Here is a 22,993-nt window from a genome sequence, read left to right as displayed (position 1 = left end):
GTGGGTGGGGCCCCTGTGGCGGAAGCGGCTGGAGTCGGGCGGGTCCCCGGTGCGGCGCGCTTCTCAGCTAGGTGGTTTTTTTTCTTTCCCTTCCCCTATCCCCCCCCGCCTCCTCCTTCCCCGCCCGGCTTCCGTACCCCTCCTCACCTCGTCCCGCCCGCAGCCGTCGCCATGATCCTGCTGGAGGTCAACAACCGCATCATTGAGGAGACGCTCGCGCTCAAGTTCGAGGGCGCGGCTGCCGGGTGAGAGAGAGAAGGGAGAGGGGAGAGGGGAGGCGGCGGCGAGGGAGGGGGGGCGAAACGGGGCTCCTCGACAACCGCCCCCCACCACACGGGCTGCCAGAGCAGGAGGGAGTCGGCAAGGCTCCTTAAAAGCAGGGCGGGGATTCTGGGCCTACCTCCACACGCACCCAGCCCTTTACACACACTCGCTCCCCCCCGCCCCCCACTTTATTTGATTGCCCGCCGGGGTGGAGTTGTGTTTCCCCACCCTGTGTGACTAGGTGCGGGAGGAGGATTTCCAACTTCCTCGCTGAGCTCCCTTCTTTCCACCCAGAAATAAAACTGACTCATGAAACTGAACCGTTTCATATCGATTTTTCCCTCCCCTCCCGCTCCTCCCAGTCTGTCAAAATGCCTTGTAGCTATCAGTCGCCGTATCGGCATCGCAGAACGTTAGGAGACGGAAAGGAGGCTTGTTCCTAAAAGGGGGGACTCAAAAGGGTTGGGTGGCTGGGTGGGTTCAGTCGGTGGCGGCCTTTGAATGCAGGTTTGCTGCAGAGCAGGCGGTATAAGCTGATCACACCACATGCTGCCGCTTCCCCATTCTCACCAGGAAGTGCCCTTTTCTCTGGGATCTCACTTGCTCAGCCTTGTTTTAACTTAGGGTGTGTCTCTGGGTTTGCACATACAGTGTACGTTTCAGGTATGTGCGAAACGGTTGTAAAGTGACTGAGAAGCCAAGTGTTCCGTAATGGTTTAAGCAAAGTTAAAAGGAGATTGCGGAATCCATTTTTGAGAGTTTTTCAAACTTGGAGCATGCAGAATTGTTTCAAAATAGTTTTCTGCTGTGTACGGTATGTGCCATGGGCACAGTGTTGGCAAACCTATCCCTGTGGTTGGAGGGTGTGGGTGCATTCATCTTTCGCCTGTGAATTGTTTCATAGAGCCATTGCTCAGTGGTAGAGCATCTGTTTTTTCATGCAGAAGCCCCCTAGTTCAGTCCCCAGTATCTACAGGTAGGGCTAGCAAAGACTCCTGCCTGAAATCCTGAACAGTTGCTGCCAGTCAGTGTGAACAGTACTGAGTTAGATGAATCATCAGTCTTAATTGGTATAAGGCTGCTTTCTGCATTCCTATATTGCTACAGGACATCATTTAAGATACTTTATACTGGAAACAAATGTTTCATGGTTATAATTTAGTTCCAAGATAACTGTCAGAGTACAGTACAGTATAACTAATTTGTGTTACGTGATCCTTAATAACAAAACTGCCTCTCACGCCCACCTACTTTAGCATTCTTTGTAAGGATCCCAGAAAATTGGAGATACCAGGTACACTGCATGTCAGTGTCCAGCAGACCATCTTCTGCTCATGCTTTGTATAATAACTCTAAATGCAATGTAGCTTTATACAATTTGTAGTGCTTGTTTTGTTCAAAAAGTAGTACTTTGGCTCATGATATGCTGGTTTCTGGTAGTAGCAGTGCCTGACAGAAGCATCACACACTTTTTGATGACAACTTTGGGAGGGCTATTCCTGGAGAAAAAAAGATAGAAATTTAATCACACAATATGTTGTACAGATTGACAACAAAAATATTGTGTGCTTACTCAAGGCTATAACAGTATACTGAGGAGCATTTCCTGTCAGAGGTTTGAAGAGTGTTTATGTCACTTCACTAATGTAATACATGTAGTTGAATGTGTAGTATTTGGCCAGGTTCAACCTCTTAACTTCAGCAGTCGTTGTTTGCACACTACAATGTGAGGACTGTGAAGATTCCTGGGAAGCAATAGACATCACTAACCAGTTTTATGCTTGCAAGCAATAACACTAGCCATATTTCCTGATTCTGCATGTTCATAAATTCATCACTCCCAAATAATACAACATCCTGTGCACAGAGTATCTTATCGTAGGATGCTTCAGATTTCTAAACATGTAGAATCTTAGCATTGATGCTGTATTCATGCACATGTATGAATTAACATGCAGATAGCTCAGGTGGTAGAAAATGAGACTCTTAAACCCATGGTTGTGGGTTTGAGCCCTGTGTTGAGCAAAAGAGTCCTGCATTTTAGGGGGTTGGACTGAACCTCATGGTCCCTTCCAACTCAACGATTCTATGATTGCAGCAGTTGTGTCCCAACTCTTTGGGCAGGATGTAGCTATCTTAGGCCCTCTTCATGCATGAATTATGCAGAAGCAAGCCTTGCTTTGGCACACGGTTGCTGCAGCTTCCTGTTTAGTGTACAGTTACAATTCTCTGGTAAGTGCGCTTAAGTATCTTTTTATCCTGTCCCAACTCCCAAGTAGCTCAGGGTAGCTCCTCTATTTCTTACTAACTATGTGAGGTAGGTTAGGCCAACTGGCCTGGGGTTACCCAGTGGACTTCATGGCTGAGTAGTGATTTTAATTCAGGTATCTTCAGACCTTTGCATAAATTTATTCACTGCACCATACATGGTAGCATGCACATTTGCAAACATGTGCTGCACTTTACACACACACACACACACGGGAGAAAGAAATCCAGTCCCCCAATCTGCTGTGCTGGAGGGAGTTTGGATGGAGCAGAGATGCCCCTTCACCCAGCTTTTCAGGCAGGATGACAGGCAGGAGCTATTGCTAGTGGCATCCCTGAGGCTGAGTTTGGGGGCAGACTGGCACAGGATCTGCTGGATCCTGCTGCTATGATGCAACAGGCATGATCTGGGCCTTTACACTTCAGCAGCCTAGGATATTTTGTCCTACCTACCTATCCCCCCCCCAAAAAAAACCCTACTTGTGTGGATACTGGAGATATGGATGCAGCACTGACTGGAGCATTCCTTCAAACCCTGCTGCTGCAGCATTATGTTAGGATTGCAGCCTATGTGGCCCTTGCACTAATCTCCTGTTGAAGTCTTTATGTATCAGGAAATATGACAAAATGGCTTCTCTAGAACGGCAGTATGATTCGTATTTTAGGTAGGCTATATTAGCAGAGAGGAAGTTGTAGGTTCTGCATTTTTTTAAGCTGGAGACTTCCATGTCCCGACAAGCTCAAAACCAAGACAGAGATCTGAAATGAGTACTAAATTGTTTGTTTCAAGCTGAGTCATTCTTCATATACGGAATGGGTGTATAGAGAACTTTTCTTCCTGCATTTATACACCTGAGAAATAGTCTTAAACCCCACAGTTTAGAACACTGCTCCTTTGAAAACAGGCCATTAATCTATGTGTGTTTAGTCTGAATCCAGTATATGGTACTGGTTTCTATCTCCTTGAATGTTTCAGACACATCCCTCAGTTGCAGAATGATAAGTGTAAATAGAGAAGTAATGGGTGCTTAAATGCCTTGGAAGTGGTGATAACTAATGGGTGGGCTACCATGCTTGCATTGGGGAGCTATTTTCTTGTCTCACAGTTCTGTCATTTGTGTTTTTGATTGAACATTTTTGTTTTTGTTTGAACTGGTCCCATTGCTACTTCACTTTTTATTTGATGGAACAGAAAATGTTGTTTGGGATAATTTAGGATAAATTAAGGTAGTGCAGTCAGATTAATAAAATGAGAGCAGGGATCCATCAGATCATTTACACAACTTTATTAAAAAGGGATCTGCTATTTGGTAGGGAAATAGGAGTAGGGAGAGTGGATCCAATTTTAACTTATTAACACACCTACTTTGAGCTAGAATAATACTGTATGTAGTATTCTATGGAATAAAGCAGAATATATTTCTAGGAAGGGCCTGGCTTTGGCACCATATTTTTTTTTCATTGCCTGCATATTTGTGAAAACGCTAGCTCGGCTTTGCCCACGGGTGTTCTGGAACGTCATCTGTGGTTTTTTGTTTTTTTTAAAAAGCACACATATTTCTTGGGAACAGCCCAGAATGCTATGCATTCCCAGCTATCACTGTTGATCTGTGCGCATTATGCCCACACAGCTTATGCTGTGCTAAGTCACACTTAGTAGCCTGTTTTAACTGCTCTGGCTCCGGCTTTGGTTTTTAGTGTTTCTGTATACAGTATGACATTTGTCATGCATTCCCAGATTATGATGGACACAAAGTTGCACATGGAATTAAATAACAGTAACTTTACATTTGTAGCTCTGGGTGTTTCCTGGCAATCTGAAAAGTTGTTTCAACATACTGTATCTACTTTTTCAAATGTTCTGCTTTAGATGGTTTGGTAAGCCATGCAGAATGATTCTTTATTTGGGTCTAGGTTTTCAGTGACTGTAGCCAACTTGGAACAAAATTCTGCATCAAGAAGTAGTGAGTTCTTCAACTCCACCCGGCAGTAGCTGATCAGAGGTTGCTACATATTGGCAATAGACAGACATAATTGATTAATCCGCTAGACTGTCATAGAAAATCTTTCTAATATATATTTATGTAGATTTTTCAAGCTTTAGTTTCTTAATACTAGCTAGCGGCTCCCTCCCTTTGCCTGTAATGGAGTCTCTCAACACAGCACAAAGCCAAAAATAGGAGTGCTTCTGCAGTAGGGTTGCACATTACTTCCTTCTCTTTCATTTTATGTGCGTTGGATAATTGTATTTTCAGCAGCCCTTGGTATCTTCTTCAAGTCAGGTGATGCTGAAGTTACGTGCACTGTTTAATTTAATTCTGCTTCTCTTATGTCTCTTATATGAAATATTGAGATTGCTCCAAAAAGAATAAACAGACATAGGGTAGAACCATTGTACAGAGACAGACTACCTGAAAAGGGAAGATACAGTGGTGGAAGGTCTGGACTTCAAGCAGACTAAAGTCATATTGCAACGTGTGTGAGTGTCTGGAGGTGGTTGGAGGATGGATGGTGAGTAACATGTTGAGGTTGAATCATGACAATTCAAAGTGTTGGTGCTGATCTTTAAAGCCCTAAACCGCCTCTGCCTAGTATACCCGAAGGAGCGTCTTCAGCCCGGACACTAAGGTCCTCCTCTGAGAGACTTCTGCTGGTTCCATCACTGAGAGAAGTGAAGTTACAGGGAACCAGGGGGCCTTCTTGGGAGTGGCGTCCTCCCTGTGGAATGCCCTCCCATCAGATGTCAAGCAGATAAACAACTACACAACTTTTTGAAGGCAGCCCTATATCGGGAAGCTTTTAATGCTTGATGTTTTAACTATGTTTTTATATATGCTATTAGCTGCCCAGAGTGGCTGGGGAATAATAACAACAACAACAACAACAACAACAACAACAACAACAACAACAACAACAACATTCTGGGGATTGCATGTAAAGCCAAAATCTATACAGCCAAAGCAACTCCAAAACTGGCCCCATGCAAGCATCCCCACCTTTAAACTTCCCACCTTGCTTGCCAGGCTGGCGGGGAGGGCCTCTTGCACAGGTTCTTGAAGCTTTCACAAGATCTCACAGGGCTGTCTGTCTCAAGAGCTTCCCAGAGCCCGGTAAGCAAGTCAGAAATGCATTGAATTGCATGTGTCTTGCATGCATTTTAATTTGTGTGATATCAGTTTGCCAGCACCAAGTATATAAAACTGAGATCAAACAAGTTAAATGCATGTAAGTTGTAAGTTGACTGTATCTGTTTAAGAGAATTTGTCTACTGCCCTTCCACTGTAAAACACAGTGCTTTGGTCAGCTGGCCTAGCACCATGCCAGGCTGACATACTATTTGGTGTTTTCCTTGTATCTGATGATGCAGATCTGCATAAACTTTAACTCATTCTGAATGCAAAGATTTGTACTTGAAAGGAAATTCCACTGCTTTCATTGGGGCTTCCAAGTAATTATGCAGCATATGAGCCTGACAGTTCCACATACCCTCATATCCCTTAAGCATATGAGGGATTTAAAGTTTGTGCCTGTGAATGCATGAATATGGGACTGGGACACTTTAACTAGTTGTCTTAAATGTTGCAATTTCCTGTTCTAATGTTTATTTTTGGCACAGTGCTCTTACCAGATTCTACCATAATCTATATTTATTAGTACATCCTGTCCTGCACTTCCCCAAAGCTGTATAGACTTGGTGGAATATGAACTGATCCCCAGTGCAGGGTGTAAGCTTTTAAATGACTTTTTGTTTGTCCTACAGAAATGGGAGATTAAATTGGCCTGAAATCCTCAATTTCCTTTATTACTCAGGCCAGACATTGATTGTGAACCGAATGAGTTCCTAATTAGGCTGCCTTTCCCCTGTATGCCCTCCTGTGTGCCTTGGCCCCCACTTCTATCTAATGTAGCAGATTTCTGCACAAGATACATAATTATCTCTTTTCTCATTTCATTAATTTACTGTTAGTCTGAGGCATTTGGCTTGCGTCTGAGTGAAAATAGAGGAAATGCTGTCAGATGGGGATTTGACGTTGGTTTTAAGCATGTGCTGGCTTAGATCCATTCTAGTTGCCATTCTCTCTTACCAGTAGCTTTGGGGACGAAAGTCTGATCAGGAGTTCGAAAGTACAGCAACTTAATTTAAGAATGGCATACAGCTTTCATTAGGTGGAGGGAGACAGGGGAGTGCAGGAAGAAATTAGGCCAGCCAAAAGCATTTCTCATCTTTTGCATTAGGGTAGATGTCCTTGGAATCAGATTCAGAGAGGATTTGAATGGCCTGAACTCAGTGCCCATTAAAGTTAATGTGGAAAACAGGCAGATGCCTCTGGCTGAAACCACTACCGTTTTTTTAGCCTCCCAAGTTCAGATGAGTCTGTCAGAAACAGGCCTGTCTTGCATTTAGAGTCTGTTACAGGAAGGGAACTGACTGCTGAGTGGTATTTTTGGTTTGTGAGCCTTTTTTGTTTGCTCCTTTGGGCAGATGCAGCAAAAAGCTAAGCTCCCTGTGTCCTCATATTTCAGGTGGCATGCACTGTAGGAAGCTCACAAAGAAATAGAGAGAGAGATTCACTTTAATCAGAATAGCAGAAAGCAGTGCTTTGTTGGAAAGTTTGGAGATCAGTCTGACTACTTATAAGTCATTTTGATTGGGAAGGGAGCCACCAGGAGGAGCAAATGGATTCGTACATCACCAGTGAAGTAAAGCTACATGTATGCCCAATTGAACAATATGGATCTTGTATTTGTGGTGCTGGTAGAACATGCTGAAGGATGGCACCATATGATGGGTTAATGTTATCAGTCCCTTGCCTTGAAGCTGTGAACTTTGATCACACACACCAGCATCACTGCAGTTGGAGGCTGGCAGAGCTTATTTAGATGTTAAGTTTATATCCCACCCCAAAGCAAGATCTTGGCCCATCCAACAACCCCCCTCCAAATGTGATGGATTGGGAGTTTGGATTGCAGCCTTACTGACTATGCAACATATAAACAGGAACAAATTATTCAGTGCACGCAGTGGTGAGAAATAAGTGACATCACTGGTTTTTGAAGGTTTCATCTGGACAATAGTTCATTAAAGATACAATCAGTTATTCAGGATGTTATTTTACATAAAAAGATTGTTGGTCTTCTATAACTGTTTCTGCTTTGCAGTTGCACCACACAAGTATGTACCGGTAATTGTATTTTGGGTGCAGAGAACAGTACTGTACTCTGGATTTAACCATTCTGACTACAAAGATGAATTTGAATATGTGGGCAATGGCTGATGAAATCTCAGAAGCCACAGGAACAACTTTTTGGTAGCAAGCAAGTACTTTATAGCTCTAGCTCCTCCTAGCCAGAGTGTATTCTTTGGTGAGAAAGAAGCCATTATATGCAGCTGTGTTTAAGTTGCCAACATCTTTCAGGGTACCAACATCACCTTCTCTTGGTAGACGCTGTGTGTGCATGCACATGAGTGGGTGTATATTGCTAGCAGAATAACATAGAATCCCTTTGTATGTTGTGTGCTTCAAGAATGACATATATTTTCATAGGCTAGCAAAAAGCCCTACAAAGGAAATGCCAAAATGGCTTTGACTGGAATTTTAAACATCTAGAAAAATAAGTGGAAAATATCTTAAATCTCCTCACTGAAATTGAAGCATGTTGTGGCTGAGTGAAGAATGTTTAAGAAGCACCGACGTAAGAAGCATCGTTAGTTCTGTAAGTCACCATAGCCAGGAATTTGGACTTAGCAATCAACTGCCAGTTAGCAAGTTAGTAACTGATGGCCATCAGGCTGAATTTGTTCCCTCCTTGCTCTCCTTGGGTGTCTTTCTCCTTTATTATTGAGAAGCTGCAAAGGAAGAGATGTAGACAGAGGTGAATGCAAGATTCAAGAGGATAACCCCCATTTTCATTCATTCTCTCACTAAGGAAGTACTTGAAGTGAGAGCCAAATAAAAGTGTGAGTGGCAAATCCCATTTTTGAGCCACCCTTCTGTTATATAGTACACAGCAATCATATACTATAGAGTGAAAACTGAGCTGGTAGATTTAGAATGGTGGTTGGATTCTCACTTTTTGCCAGCTGAGAAGTATAAAATTTTATGGGCACTATGTGTCCACATCACTGAACCAAGAACAGTTGAATGTATCTTTGGGTAAACTAATTTGCCTTCATGTTTGTCCTCACAAAATGTGACTTAACTATATTCTGAAAAGAGTTCTGGAATGCTTGGAGGTGACCGGTTTTGCTGTTTTAACCATCTGCATGGGTGCATTTTATGTTCACATAAGCTCTGCAGTGGAAATGAATTTGGTGAGCGCATAAGAAATGATGGTTGCTTTTTATTCCTGCTTGAGAACTAGCAAGTGTGTGGGTGGGAAGCCTGCCTTTTTTGCTGCCTTCTGCTTCTAGCTAATAAAATGCTCTTGCTACCTCAATCCCAGACTGCCAGTCATACTTAGCTGTGTGGTAATGACTAGTGCTTGTAAATGGAATTTATCTTCTGGTCTGTGTTGATAACCAATGAACATAGATTAATTTGAGAGCATGTGGAAATTGCTCCCCACTCAAGATTGAAGGCTAAAATGGGAATCTAATTCCTGGTGTAGTAGACCTATAGTCTTAAACTCCAGGTGGTAAGCAAAATTTAAGAGTGGTCTGTAGGTAACTGGAAATAATGTCATATATAGGAAGTCATACTTCTATTTATTCCCCTTAGTTTGTGCACCGTATTTCCACTGTGATAACTGTCTAGAGCAGTCTTCCCAACCTGGTGCCCTCCAGATGTTTTAGACTACAACTGGCCAATGGTCAGGGATGATGGAAGATACATTCTACAACATCTGGTGGGCAAAGGCTGGTCTTGAGCTTTCTAAAGTCTCTTAATAGAATCATAGAATTCTAAGAGCTGTCTTGAGCTTCTTAAATGCATTGAAACATTACATGATTCTATTGGCATGGATGAAGAGGAGGTTGTCAAAACAGAAAGGGTTTGGTATTAATAGTTTATAATTTAGTGCCATATATAGACATAGCTTAAGAAATTTCATGACTATTTTTGACTTAAGCTAGTGAGAAAGAAGATGCTTGTAGTTAAAGTTCTGGGTACCATTTTCACTCATACATACCACTAATACATACCACAATACCAAAACAAAATATGTAGTTCAGAAACCAAGTTTGTCTTTTGCTACAGCAATTTCCTCGTGGTTATCTATGGTTCTAAAAGAGCACTAGACAGAACTTAACACAATATGGACAAAACCTAGTTTCAATAGTCCCTCCACTGGTGAGAAAAGTCAACATGGAAGAGGCTTTCTTGACCACAAGCTTGGTCATACTTTTGCATAAAAACTAAAATACAGCTAGTTTGCTTGAAACTTGTTAAAGCTCAGGCCCAACAACAGATGTGGTGAACAGATTCATTGCATCCTCAAGTCAAGGTCAGTCACTCACAAATGAGTTGCAATAATGAGAGGAATGCTTAGTTTCATCATTGATACCACTGGATCAGCCAGTGCTCTTATGAAGGAGCTTGTTCTGTCATTGCAAGCAGAAATGCTGATGCAAAGGTTTCCCCTTCCCCCACATTGTTCTGGGGGCTCTCCTGATCCTCCAGAGCGGATATGGGGGTTGGGGGCTAAGCTCCATTGTGCTAACAGGAGTCTTTGCATGAGTGGCTGAGGAAACCCAGCCAGATGGGTGGGGTATAAATAATAAAATTATTGTTATTACTTCTGCTAATGGAGCCAGGTAGTTTAATCCAGTATGGAATATGGTACAAATCAAGTTCACTTTCCATTAGGACCCTTTTACAGTTGCTTGTGCCTGTTCTGTAGCCTCAGAAAGTAACAGAAATATATCTGTTGTTAAGCTATAGCATGAAAAGGGAGGAGCGAGGTTTGTAGGGCTGTTAATGTATGGATCACGGTTATATTTCTAATCCTGGTCACTTGGGTATCAGAGGCTATTGGGAATCTCTGTATGCCAATGGCAAGGCCAATGTGCTGCAAATATTGATAATGGTTGCAGATATGCTAGAAAGTATATGGATCAAAAGCTGGCATTCAGCCCTTTGTGATTAAGTGTACCCCAGATCCTGTGAACTTTTGCAAGGGCTTCAGCTTATTTTGATTGCTTTTTCTCTGTGTGTGGTTTTTTTGCAGAAACAAGCCTGAGGCTGTAGAAGTAACATTTGCAGGTAAGTGCCAATGTATTAAATTTCTTGGGATAAAGAATTGGGAGTAAAAACACAAATCCCCACATTGTATAAGTTCCTCAGAGGACCTTAAGGTCCATGAATAACCATACTTTAGAGATCCCGGGCCCTAAGGAAGTCAGACTATCCTCCACCAGGGCCAGGGCCTTTTCAGTGATGGCTCCGACCTGGTGGAATGCTCTGTCCCCTGAGACTAGGGCCCTACAGGATTTAACCTCCTAGGGCCTGTAAGACACAGCTATTCCGCCTGGCCTTCAATTTAAATTTAGCCAGATCCTTTATTCCCCTTCTCTTCCCTCCCCCTCCCCTTTTTCTGAAGATTACCTGCTCTGGGACCCCACAGCTAACTCTCCTCTGACCTCCTCACTGGCCCAAGTAGGACTAATTTAGCCAGCTAGCCCTGGTGACCATCTAATGTTTATTGGATGGGTTTCCCCCCCCCCCAATTGGTTTTTGAACTTTGAATTTTATTCTGTGGTGTACATTATTTTAGAAAACGTCCTTCCTTGCTGGGCAGCTAGGTTCCAAAATACTCAAGCACTCATCTCTCAAACCCTTCCTTCCTAGACTTCGATGGAGTTCTTTACCATATTTCCAACCCTAATGGTGATAAAACAAAGGTTATGGTCAGTATTTCTCTAAAGTTCTACAAAGAGCTCCAGGAGCATGGTGCTGATGAGGTGAGAATGTAGCCTTTAACCTTATAATTATTGAAGGACTCTATACCTGCCTTAATTAACTCTTTAGAAGCATTTGATTTTCTTTAATTGAATTACTATAAATAGGCATTGTCAATTCACTGTTCATGGTGGAACTACTGAACACTATTGTTATGGGCACAATTCAAAATGCTGACTTGCATAGCCCAAAATTGTTGGGGTTCAGTGTGTCTCAGAACACTTCCTGGTTCTACATTTTCTCTTCCTGACCTGCTAAGATCTTCAAAATTCTCACCCCACTTATAGTGATAAAAGTTCCTACTTGAGACAGCACATTCTCAGTGATCACAAGTGGCTGAGGAACTCGCTTCCAAGGGAGGAGTACTTGGACTCAGCCCCGCGTTATTAATTAAAATGTTTCCTTTTCTGTCAAACTTTGGGATATTGACTAGTAGGCGATGTTGAATGCTGACTTCATTGTGTTATAATAATGGTGTTTTTGTGGATAGTAGGACTTCATTATAAACTCCTGTCCATATGAAAGGACGTCCAGGTAGTTTAAAATTTGGCATTTTGCTCATTATAAATCTCATTTGATGATTGGCATCCAGGTATTTCATCATTTGTTGGTGGACTTCTCCTTAGCTTAGCTGCATCCCACTTAAATCCATTTTAAACTTGAAACTCATATCTTTGGAGTGGAGAAACATATGATGCCAATACTTGTAGAGACAGTAGAGCTAGCTCCAGTCTCCCTACTGCTGACTAGGGCACTATCATTAAAAGGTTTGCACTGTATGATTGATACCTGGGGAGTTTGCCAGGGAGAATCACTGTGGAAGCTGCAAGTGCTGGTTCTACTGTAGCAATGCATTCAAAACAGGATCTTTCTAGATCTGCTTGAATTTTTTTAAAACCGCTTTGAGGGTTCTTATAATCAAGTGGTATATACATTTTGTGAATAAAAATAATAAGTTGAATCTATCTGCAAGCTGCAAGGGCTCTCTCTACTTCAGTCCCTTATGTGGGAAGTGGCAAATTTGGTTCATGTTGAGCAGCAGGACTCTTGCTGCCATTTATGGTAGAAATAACAGTCCTCCCTGTGCCTTGTGGTTGCATCTCTTAGCAGAAAGTGTGACTCAGTTCCTGAAATGGTTTTCAGATGTTGCATGACTGAATGGGGCTTCATTCTGCATTAGCAAGAGCAGATGCTACAATTGGTATGGGGCATATGTAGAAAACTAAGGAAATGGTTCATAAAATTGCTTGAATCATGTTCATTGGCATCTGAGAAGAGCCATGGGCTAAAATGAAAATGAAAGCCTGGAAACTGTGCATGTTTTTAAAGCCCTAATCGCTTCTTTGTTCATGGAAAAGCAGTTTTGGGAGGATTTGTTTCTGAGCAGAAAAGTGTGTGAGTCAAGGGTGGCGATTTAACTCTTTCCCTGCCTGTTTGTTCTTCCAAATCTCTTCTCCTATTCATGTATATTTGTGTTCGTATACCGTACATGCTTAGCCTTGCAAGTGTGTCTGGAACCATTCAGGGTGCCTGGGGTGCATTTTAAAGAGGGCTTGATTTGGAGCAGAAAATAAAAAGGAAGTCGTCTGTGTCCATTCAGTGGCTGTTTAATGCTGCTTTTGCATAAACTAAAGTTGCCATCAGTTTGTTTGTTTGTTTTTTATAATGCACACTTGCATGTCATGTCTTGTTCAGTCTCTGACTTTCTGAGTGTGAAAAATAGAAGGCAGAGAGAAACCCCAGCTGCATCAAATGAATAGGACTGTGGAGCAGCTTTGGCCTGAAGAACTCCCATGCTGCTGCTGATATCCCGGGGCACTGGGATATTGCTTCTTCACTGCCTCCAGAGCAACTTTGCATCTTTTTTTGGTCTCCCTCCCACTGCTGCCACTTAACAGTTGTCAGGAGCACAAGGAAGTTGCCCCAGTCTGGTTATATTGAGAGCATTTGGTTGAATTCACCTGGAAAAATGTACCGTGTCTTTATTGCAGCTGCGATGCTTGACTCATCCATTTCTCTGGCTCAGCACAATTACTTTCTAAGGCAGGATGCAACTAGGAGCAGAGGAATGGAGGAAAAGGAAATTCTGCTGTGGGGTGAAAGGAAGTGGAGGTCTGCCCAGAACACATGATGTATAAGGCTAGCCTTGTGTTAAACAGGAGGAAAACAGTCTTGTCATAGGTTTTTAACAATGGACTCTGCATTAGTCAGCTACTTTTTAGAAATATTTCTAAAAATCAAGTTACTGTTTCAAGCACACTGGTTTCATCTGTTCTACCCTGAACTGAGTAGTACTGAAATAATTATCCCAGCTGAGAAGGCTTAATGCTGGTGAGCTATGCTGTTGGACGTCAGTATATTTTCCTTTGTTGTATAAGACTTTTACCTGTTAGAGTGTGAGGTGGTTGAAGAAAACTTCTGGGGTTTTTCTGGATAACTGCTTGGAACATCAAGAGTGACTAGAACAAGGGTTAGGGCTTTAAAAAGCATTGTGTGAGTGAAAGATAGGGAGGTGCTGAAGAGAGCACATAGGAAGACACCTCAAAGCTCACAACACTTTTCTCTGTCTATTTCCTAGTTGTTGAAGAGAGTGTATGGAAACTACTTGGTAACTCCAGAGTCTGGTAAGCCTCTGCATAATATGTGCCCTGGTAACTTGTTCAATTTGCTGCTCCAGTGTAATTATTCCCTGCTTTTCAGAAAAGGAATTGCTTTCCACCTTTTCAAGCCAGCTCTCAGTTGTGATCTCCTTGTCACAGTGCTATTTTTAAAAAGCACCGCCTTCTCTCTTCAGTGTTCCACATGGAAGGCTGAGAACATCAGAGCTTTATTTCTTAGCAGCACAAGCTATGATTCTGGATCCACCCCCAAGCAAGCCCCCACTCCTCTAGTTAGGGATTCTTTGTTCTGTGTAAAGAGACTGACAGGCATTCAGAAGCTGTGGAAAACCATGGTTACCTGTGACAGTACTGCTTCCCACTCATTTGTTACAAAACATAGGGGTTGGAACTGCTTTCCCCAACTCTGAAAGAAGGAAGAGAAATGGGTTCCTTTGGTGGGAGTGTGTGTGTGTGTGTGTACACATTAAATTAAATGTATCAAACACCTATTTTGAATGTCCTTCGCTTGGCAAGTTGGGTTGAAATAATTATTGAATGTATGATTCAGCAGTACATTGCTTTCTCCATTCAACTCTGACCAGGAGGGGAAAGTTGTGGTCACAATGTCATTTGCCTGTTCTAGGTTACAATGTCTCTTTGCTGTATGATTTGGAGAACCTTCCTGCTGCCAAAGACTCCATTGTGCACCAAGCGGGCATGCTGAAGCGCAACTGCTTTGCCTCAGTCTTTGAGAAATATTTCAAGTTCCAGGAGGAAGGAAAGGATGGAGAGAGGAGAGCAGTCATCCATTACCGAGATGATGAAACTATGTAAGAAATAACTGACCTTCCGTCTCCCGCATTTTGAAATTTGTTTCCAAACTGTGAGGTTTAGAGATGTTCAAAGGATTCTGCATTCAGTTGCACACTGCTCTTTGTCAACCGAAAGCTCCTTTAGGTTGGTCAGTAGCCAAACATGAGTGCTTGTCCAGGGGTGTGGCTGCTGACACACAGTTGGACCAAAGCTCTTAATTTGCAAATTCACAGCTCAAGTAAATACAGTGGTACCTCGGTTTAAGTACACAATTGGTTCCAGAAGTACAGACTGGAACGGACTAATCCGTTCCAGATGGTCCGCGGAGTACTTAAACTAAAGCGTACTTAACCTGAAGCGAACTTTCCCATTGAAAGTGGAAAGTGGATTAATCCGTCTCAGACGGGTCTGCGGAGTACTCAACCTGAAGCGTACTTAACCCAAAGTATGAGTGTAATTGGTTCTGGAAGTCCGTACTTAACCTGAAGCATACTTAACCTGAAGCGAACTTTCCCATTGAAAGTAATGGAAAGCGGATTAATCCGTTCCAGACGGGTCCAAAGGAGTACTTAAACTGAAAGTACTCAAACCGAAGCATACTTAAACTGAGGTATGACTGTATATACAAGTACCCCATATACATTGGAGGGGTCAGTCAAAAGGATATGCCATAATCCTCAGAGATAAAAGACATTGCTGAATTGAGCACTTGCTTACGTGGTTGTGTTTCCCCAACCCCATTTCTATGCAGTTCACTGTTCTCTGTGCTGTTAAGGCTGAACTGGTAATGCAGTAGGATAAAGGGACCTTCAGCCATTGCCATAAAGGGGAGCGGGGCGTTGAGGGGATAGATTGTGGTGAGAATTGCTTTCTGAATGGTGCAGCAATAAATTAGCGGCCTGCGGGGAGGGGCATCATTTTGGCTGCATTTAAGACAGCAAAATGTTATGGGCCAGCATTATATGCTGGCATGTGGGGCAGGGGCAGTCACTATTGGAAACCTGGCCAGTGACTTACCGTGTGGAGATCTCTGCTGTGGGAGGCAACTTAAAGCGCCCTCCGTGTTGTGGTTCTCTCACATGCACGGTCCCTTTGGTACAGGGAAAGATGTTGCGCATTTCATGCCTTAAAGGTCTTCCGATCTTTGTTCCCTGTATTTGGGTAGGTGGCAGGAGAGGGCAGGGAAAAGAAGGCACTGTACTTCAGTCACTGTTTTTTAAATAAGCTCCACAAGGAGCTCCTGATAACAACTGAATAATATGAACTGTTGAATAGTGAAAGTGATTCACCCTTGTGGGGTGTTTTTTAAAAATCCCTGTGGGTTTTTCACATTGAAGAACTGAAACTCCTAAGAAGTCACCTTCTTTTCACCTCCTTCCTAGGTATGTTGAATCAAAGAAGGACCGTGTCACAGTGGTTTTCAGCACGGTATTTAAAGATGACGACGACGTAGTGATTGGAAAGGTGTTTATGCAGGTATGCCAGTTCAAGTTCTGTCAAGTTCTAGTGGCGTATGACTTGCACATTTATGCCAGGAGTGCCATTGTGCTGCTAACTTTAAAGCGAGTTCCTTACCCTGGTAAGCTTGATTGACATTGGTGGTGCCTTTAGGAACCTACTTGTAAGGATATTATGCTAGGCTCCTAAACTCAGTAGGGGTTGTGCAAAGAATCCTGCCCACAGGTTTGCAGTATAAAGGAATGTGGAGTGGGGGTATGGAAGGTGCTATTGCAATCACCTTACCACCTGTGACATTGTATCCAGAACCCACCTCTTTCTATTCTATGATGAATCACCTAAATGCTCTAGGCATTCTGGGATGATTAAAAGGCACAAGAGTACAGTATACTAAAGTCTAGGTGGAAAAGGGGGGATACAGGAAGGACACAAAGAAAGCCAAAGAAACGAGTTTTGAGGTGCCACTTGGTAATAGAACAAGAAAGTGAGTGTGTTCAGTGTCAAAAGGAGCCCTGGAAGGGTCTAGAGGTTGTAACATTAGACATAGCTGACAAAATAAAAAAAGCCTTCCATTTTGTAAGAGTTTGTGGCTCAGGCCCAGCATTTGTTTCTTCAGTATCGTTGGTTTCTGTTTTAGAATACAGGAAGTAAAAATAGGTGAAATTGCTCCTGCACAGGTGCAGTGTCCTCCTTTACCAGGTACCCTGCACGCTACTAAATAGGAGGAAGGGATTCTAGATCAAGACCTGAACCTCAGTATTGCTCTTGTAGAAATTAAGCAAAGGGAATAGAATAGAACATGGTGAAAGCATGTAGCTCAAAGGGAATAGAATAGAACATGGTGAAAGCAGAGAAGAAAAGTGCATATATAGGAGGATGATCATGGAGCTGTTTACTTAGTGTGAGAATTTTGGAGTAGAGGAGGAAATCAGCAGAGAAAAAGAGGAACAACATCATCCAAATTATGTCAAGAAAATGTAGGCTACAAATTGCATTTAAAACTGTGTAGTGGCTTAAAAATGAAAGTAAAGAGTCAAACAAAAGTAATCATAGTTCATGCAAGAAATGCTAAGAAAATGAGCTTTAAAATTAGAAATATTAATTCTACATATCCTATGCTCTCTGAAGCATATGTTAAAAGGCCACTTCCTCAAAGTAATGGGAGTTTTCATTGAGATGGTTTGTACGTCACACTAAGTCATCATTTGATTTAAAACGTGGCTTAATTGTGGATACAGCACTGTGCCTCTTTCGACTAGATAGTATCGCAGTAGCATATCTTGAAACTTAATGGACCCAGATTCAGGTGCAACAAGATGTTTTTCAAGCATTTGAAGCAGTGCAAATGTGTGTGCTTCACCTCCTAGTTGATATCCAGTCCATTCATCCCAGACAAGGTAGTGTGTACTGTTAAATTAGCTGTGACGAGTCAGATTCCATTTTTAACTGCTATATACTAAAGCTGCTCCAAATACCCTGTCTTTAGTCAAGCATTTCTTGAAGCAATTATGTGTGCTGATAAAACGACTGGATCTTGGCAGTGAATAATACACTTGTAAAAGCACCTTGGTCAAGAGAAGGAGTAACCCTTTGTGGTGATAGCTCTCAGCTACTCTCTCATGACCTAGTCTTAGATCATGCTTCAAGTGCACTGCCATTCTCCTGTGTCTTTGTATTCTTGATGGAGCTGCTAGCAAAGGATGTTAAGGATTTTAACCCAAAGTGCTTCAGGGTTCTGACACTATAATTAATCTTAGTACCAGTGTGATAAAAACACACATATACTATTTTGAAGGATAGTTGTTGAAGTGACCTTACCAAGCAGTTTTGATTCTAGGCTGAGATATGATGAAAGCTCATAGGTTATACCAGTTGGGGAGAGGGACATAATAAATATTTGGTTCTGGGCATCTGCTTTCCCCAGAATAGAGAACAATTAACCTAGGCTCAGAGAGGGGGATGCCTGCTGTTTTTAGTATCTGATTCATATTAACATTCTCTCTCATCCTGTCTTGTCCTAGGAGTTTAAGGAGGGTCGTCGTGCCAGCCACACAGCCCCCCAAGTGCTCTTCAGCCACAGGGAGCCCCCTCTGGAGCTAAAAGATACAGATGCAGCTGTAGGAGATAATATTGGATACATTACCTTCGGTAAGTGGGTGCTGCTCTCATCTGGGTGACCAGCCAAGTTGAAAGCTATTTTCCCATAGAAATCCTGCTTACTTTGCTAAGTGCTTAGTATTTCTTTAAGAGTTATTTCACTTATGCATAGCTTCCTATGAAGCATCTCAAAGCAATTTCACAATACAGTAAAGGCATCCATAAAACAATTTCATATATAAAAATAATTCCAATTCTAGTACAGATAACCAGTTGCGATAAAAATCTCTACTTTGGCTCATTGAAAGACTAAGAGCTTCAATAGGCCATCACTCTATAGGCCAGTCACATGGAATGGATCTATTGATAAGATTGTATCTGCCAGACGCCCTCTCATGCATAGTGCAGTGCTTTGTAGGGTATATGAATGTTGAGACAATCTCATAGGTATCCTGGTCCTGAATTGTATAGGGCCTTATACACTAGTACTAGCACCTTGAACTTAGCCAGTGGCTAATTAACAACCATTGCAGCTTGTACAGTGTAAAGCCTTGCTTTCATAGCTCAGAAGCCAGCAGAGCATTGGAAATAGCTTTTCATTTACAGCTCTGCTTGGTGACATGCAGTCTCTAGCATGCTTGATTTGAGGAGTGCCAAAGAAATAGCTCGGGTATCCTTAATTTTGTAGTGCAGTTGACATATCCAGAGCTCCATCTAGTCCTATTTTACTGGATGAGCAATAGTTTTGTAAACGGAATCACTGGAAAGTAGCCCCACCCACCCCCAGTCCCAGTCCCCCCCAGTTGAATTTCAGTTAGATGAGGTCTGCCCACTTGACTGTCTCTTGTCACTTTTGGCTTACAACATCTAGCACACCATGGTTGGAGGCAGTAATGCTTCTGAATACCAGTTGTTGGGAGTTGCAGGTGGGTAGAGTGCTGCTGTGCTCATGTCCTGCTTGCAGGCTTCCCCCAGGTGCCTGTGTCACCACTGTGAGAACAGGATGTTGGACCAGATGGGCCATTGGCCTAATCCATCAGACTCTTCACATATTCTGCACTACTGTCAACAAGACAGTGGTCTTCATCCTTGGAACAGTTGATGGAAACTTTCCCATAGAAGCCTTTGGATGTCTAAGAAACTTGTCACTGGCAGGACTTTGCTATGGAATATTAATGTATCTTGTCATCTCCTGAACATTTATCATTTATTCTCTATGACAAAGGGGATAAGAAACTCAGTCTTGGCAGTTGCCTTCTCCCAGGTGCTCTCTTACTTTAGCAAATCGTGTCAAGGAGGAGACACTGCCAATAATTGTTTGTGATTAATCTTAGAAATAGAGAAGGCAACTGTAGAGTCTGTTAATTGAGAGGCATTTCAACACATTTGGATACAAATAAAATAAGTACTAAATATCATATCTGCAAATAGTTCCTTGTGAATACCATTTTCTGGCTCTGGATCAGTGAGAACTATATTTTTTCCCTAAATAGTGAAAGGCTGCATAATGCCTCTTCTTTATTCACACACTACAGAGCCTGTGAGGGTGCAAAGCTCATTGTTTGGTTTATCTAGCTGCCTGGGAGGAATAAAGTGGTGATCACTGAAAAGCTGTACAAGAAGCGCTCAGGGAAGGACCATTAGGAAAGATTCAGATGAGCAAATTTGTCACTGATGCCAGCATTTTGTGGGACTGAGCGTCATAGCTAAGCCTGCTCAAATACTAGGTTGAGTTCCTGAGTTGCAGTTGTGGAGAGACATTGATTCCAAAGACGATGCCCTAAAGGCATCCCATTAAGACAAGCTTAATCCTGGTGTGCAACATGGATAAGGACTTCATTATAGCCCTTCCATGCAAATACTGCACATTCTTGCTGTTGGCCTTTTGAATGTATCTCTGGCCCGGGACTAGTGAGTTCCCTCATAGCTTTGTTAGTGCTTGGTAGAGAGTAACTGTTTTCTGTTGCCTTCTCCTTTGCAGTGCTGTTCCCCCGCCACACCAGTGCTGCTGCCAGGGACAACACCATCAATTTGATTCACACATTCCGGGACTACCTGCACTATCACATCAAATGCTCCAAGGTACAGGAAGCGTATCATTATAGAACATTTTCTTCTGAAGAAGCTATGCAAAACTTCTCTTTCATGTGCCTAAAATGATTCCTGACATTCATCTGCTCCATTCTGGCATGTAGATCGTTTAGAGTGCTTAGATGAAATTTGAAAGTACTAAGACAGGTCTGTTTAGCTGCCTTTTGTATTTTGTATTTTGACCAATGTGCAGGCTTACATTCACACGCGCATGAGAGCAAAAACATCAGATTTCCTCAAAGTGCTGAATCGTGCCCGGCCAGATGCAGAAAAGAAGGAAATGAAAACAATCACGTGAGTATCAGAGGAACAGTTTCTTCCTTATGCTTGTGTCTTTCTTGTTTTATCGTTGCTATAGTTCACACCTGAGGAGGAACAAAGGACTACCTTGTATTGCTGTTTAAATAATGGCACTACTCAGATAGATTTGATAGCACTTTGTGTAATATCCTGGCTTGTTTAGAAGTCACTATAGTTTCCTGTTTGAGTAATAGCAAGTCTTTAACTGCGGCTTCTTGAACTTTTTTTTCACCCATCATGCAAAGGGGCTGTGTGGAAGTGCAGGAAGCTCATCATACTTTGGCCTATTAAGCAGAGATGTGATCAAAGATAATCAATGTCTCCAAAGTCGAGACCTGACAGTAAAGATTAATTAATCCAGCCATATTATCTGATAAGGTTTTCTGCAAATCCTTGTGGGTAGTTCCACGTGAAAGGCAAGGCATTGCCCTAATTCACACCATGCAGCGGACAGGAGTGGGATGGAGGTGAACTAAAAAAACTAAGTAGTTTCAAAACTTGGGTCCCTGTAGTGGAGAAAAACATGGCCAGGTTTATCACTGGTATATAATGAGTGGGGTGCTTTCTTTTCCCTGGACAAGAGAATGGAAACTAATCCACTGTATACTGCTGTTTTATTGACAGGGTGGGGTGAGATAAGCAAGCACAGATGGGAATGGACTTGCTGGTCACACAGATTGTGGAGGGTATATATATTGCTCTTAAGAGCCCTTCTAGCATAACATACCCGATCTATTTGGAGGGGGAAATGTATCCACTCACCTGGCTATTTCACTTCCATAGTTCTGTTAACATCTGACAAAAGTCCTGAGAAGCTTTTTTCACAAATCGACAAATTTTAATATTAAACTTAAACAGCTAGGGGTAGGGCATGGAGTGTAATCCCTGCTTTCCAGGACTGCCCTTTGACTTTTTCTGAGTTCACTCCATACTCTGCAGCAGGGATAGGGATCCTCTGGCTCTTGACCCTAGTCCAGACCTCCAGGCTTCCCAGTCTAGCTCCCCACCCCTGCAGCTCTGTTCCTCTGCAAATGTCAGCTCAGGAGTGGAAAGGCCCCAATGTTCATCCCTAATGTGGCCCACTGAGTGAGATACTTGAAAGGAGAGAGAAGACAGTCTTTGTGTGTGTTTAGAGGTATAGTTGGTTGTGTGCTAAGGGTGTATGATTATTGTGTGTCTGTGCAGAAGCAGGAACCTGATAGTTTCCCAGTTGCTGCTTTGGTGGATGTTAAACGGAGAAACTATGAAACAGCAGGTGTGGTATCAGCTTCTGAATCTAAGACCAATTCTGTGTAGTATGAGGAGATCCTTTCAGTGCATTCTTTGTAGCCCCCTTTCCTTTGATCTGTGAGTTTATAGAGTTTAGCAAGCTGTGGATTTTTATGGATAATGTGGTGCGCAAAGGAATCTGCAAACAGGAAAAACTCAATAGTGATGAATTCATGCACAAAATCAGTCCTGCATTCTTCATTCTGAAGCTTGGGATTAGAATTGTTGTCTTTAATGGTGCTGGACAAGGAGCAATGAGACACCTGGGTCACTTGTACGGAAAACATAGTAGGTATCTTAAGCTATGAAGTCACGAAGGAGTGCAATGATGTAGTGACAATGTACTGGAGTCAACCTGATCTTTGCCCTCTGATTTTCTGCCAGGGGGAAGACCTTTTCATCATCCCGTTAACGCCTGAGGCGAGGTGAAGTCAGACAATTGTGGCAGAAGGCTGGAGCACTTGCTACCTGATAATCGTAGCTTTTTAATGTTGCACCTCTCTGGGCTCTTAAGGAAATAAATCCAATCGGGTTATGTTTTCTACACAAGTTTGGGAATTGATCTGCGGAATCGAGCTGTGCTTGCAAGGACTTAATAGTTCAAACAAACAAAAACAAACCTTAATTCCATTTTGATCAACTTTTCTTTCTTTCTTTCTTCCCTCCCCCTCCCCTTTTTCAAGCTGTTTTGCTTTGCAATATGTTTACCGGTAATGAGTTGCAGTATTTCTTATGAGAATAATGCAATATTAACTTGTTTTTCTTCTGAGTATTTTGAGTTCACAACTCCTGTATCTGAAGAAATATTGTTGGGGTTCATTAATAAAGGAGATCTTTCTATCTTACCAATCATGGTTTGTGTGTGTTCATTTTTAGGTGTGCATTATTAATTTATTCTTGTACAAATTCAGAAAAGGCATATGGGAAAGGCTATAA

The 22,993-nt window shown here is 42.4% G+C and overlaps 1 protein-coding gene across 1 annotated transcript; it reads left to right on the top strand.

Annotated features, from left to right (window-relative positions):
• Window positions 1-22,902, top strand: ARPC2 (actin related protein 2/3 complex subunit 2). The gene is made up of 10 exons (XM_035127935.2): window positions 1-245; window positions 10,699-10,733; window positions 11,319-11,431; window positions 14,008-14,053; window positions 14,673-14,859; window positions 16,225-16,318; window positions 18,322-18,448; window positions 20,379-20,479; window positions 20,682-20,782; window positions 22,442-22,902. Exons 1-10 carry the CDS (start codon window positions 172-174, stop codon window positions 22,467-22,469), a joined length of 906 nt encoding a protein of 301 aa, XP_034983826.1. The 5' UTR covers window positions 1-171; the 3' UTR covers window positions 22,470-22,902.
• Window positions 22,903-22,993: the final 91 nt, after the last annotated feature.

The sequence above is a fragment of the Zootoca vivipara genome, chromosome 1, assembly GCF_963506605.1.
Source record: "Zootoca vivipara chromosome 1, rZooViv1.1, whole genome shotgun sequence".
NCBI lineage: Eukaryota > Metazoa > Chordata > Lepidosauria > Squamata > Lacertidae > Zootoca > Zootoca vivipara.
This window is presented reverse-complemented; position numbering and strand designations above follow the sequence as displayed.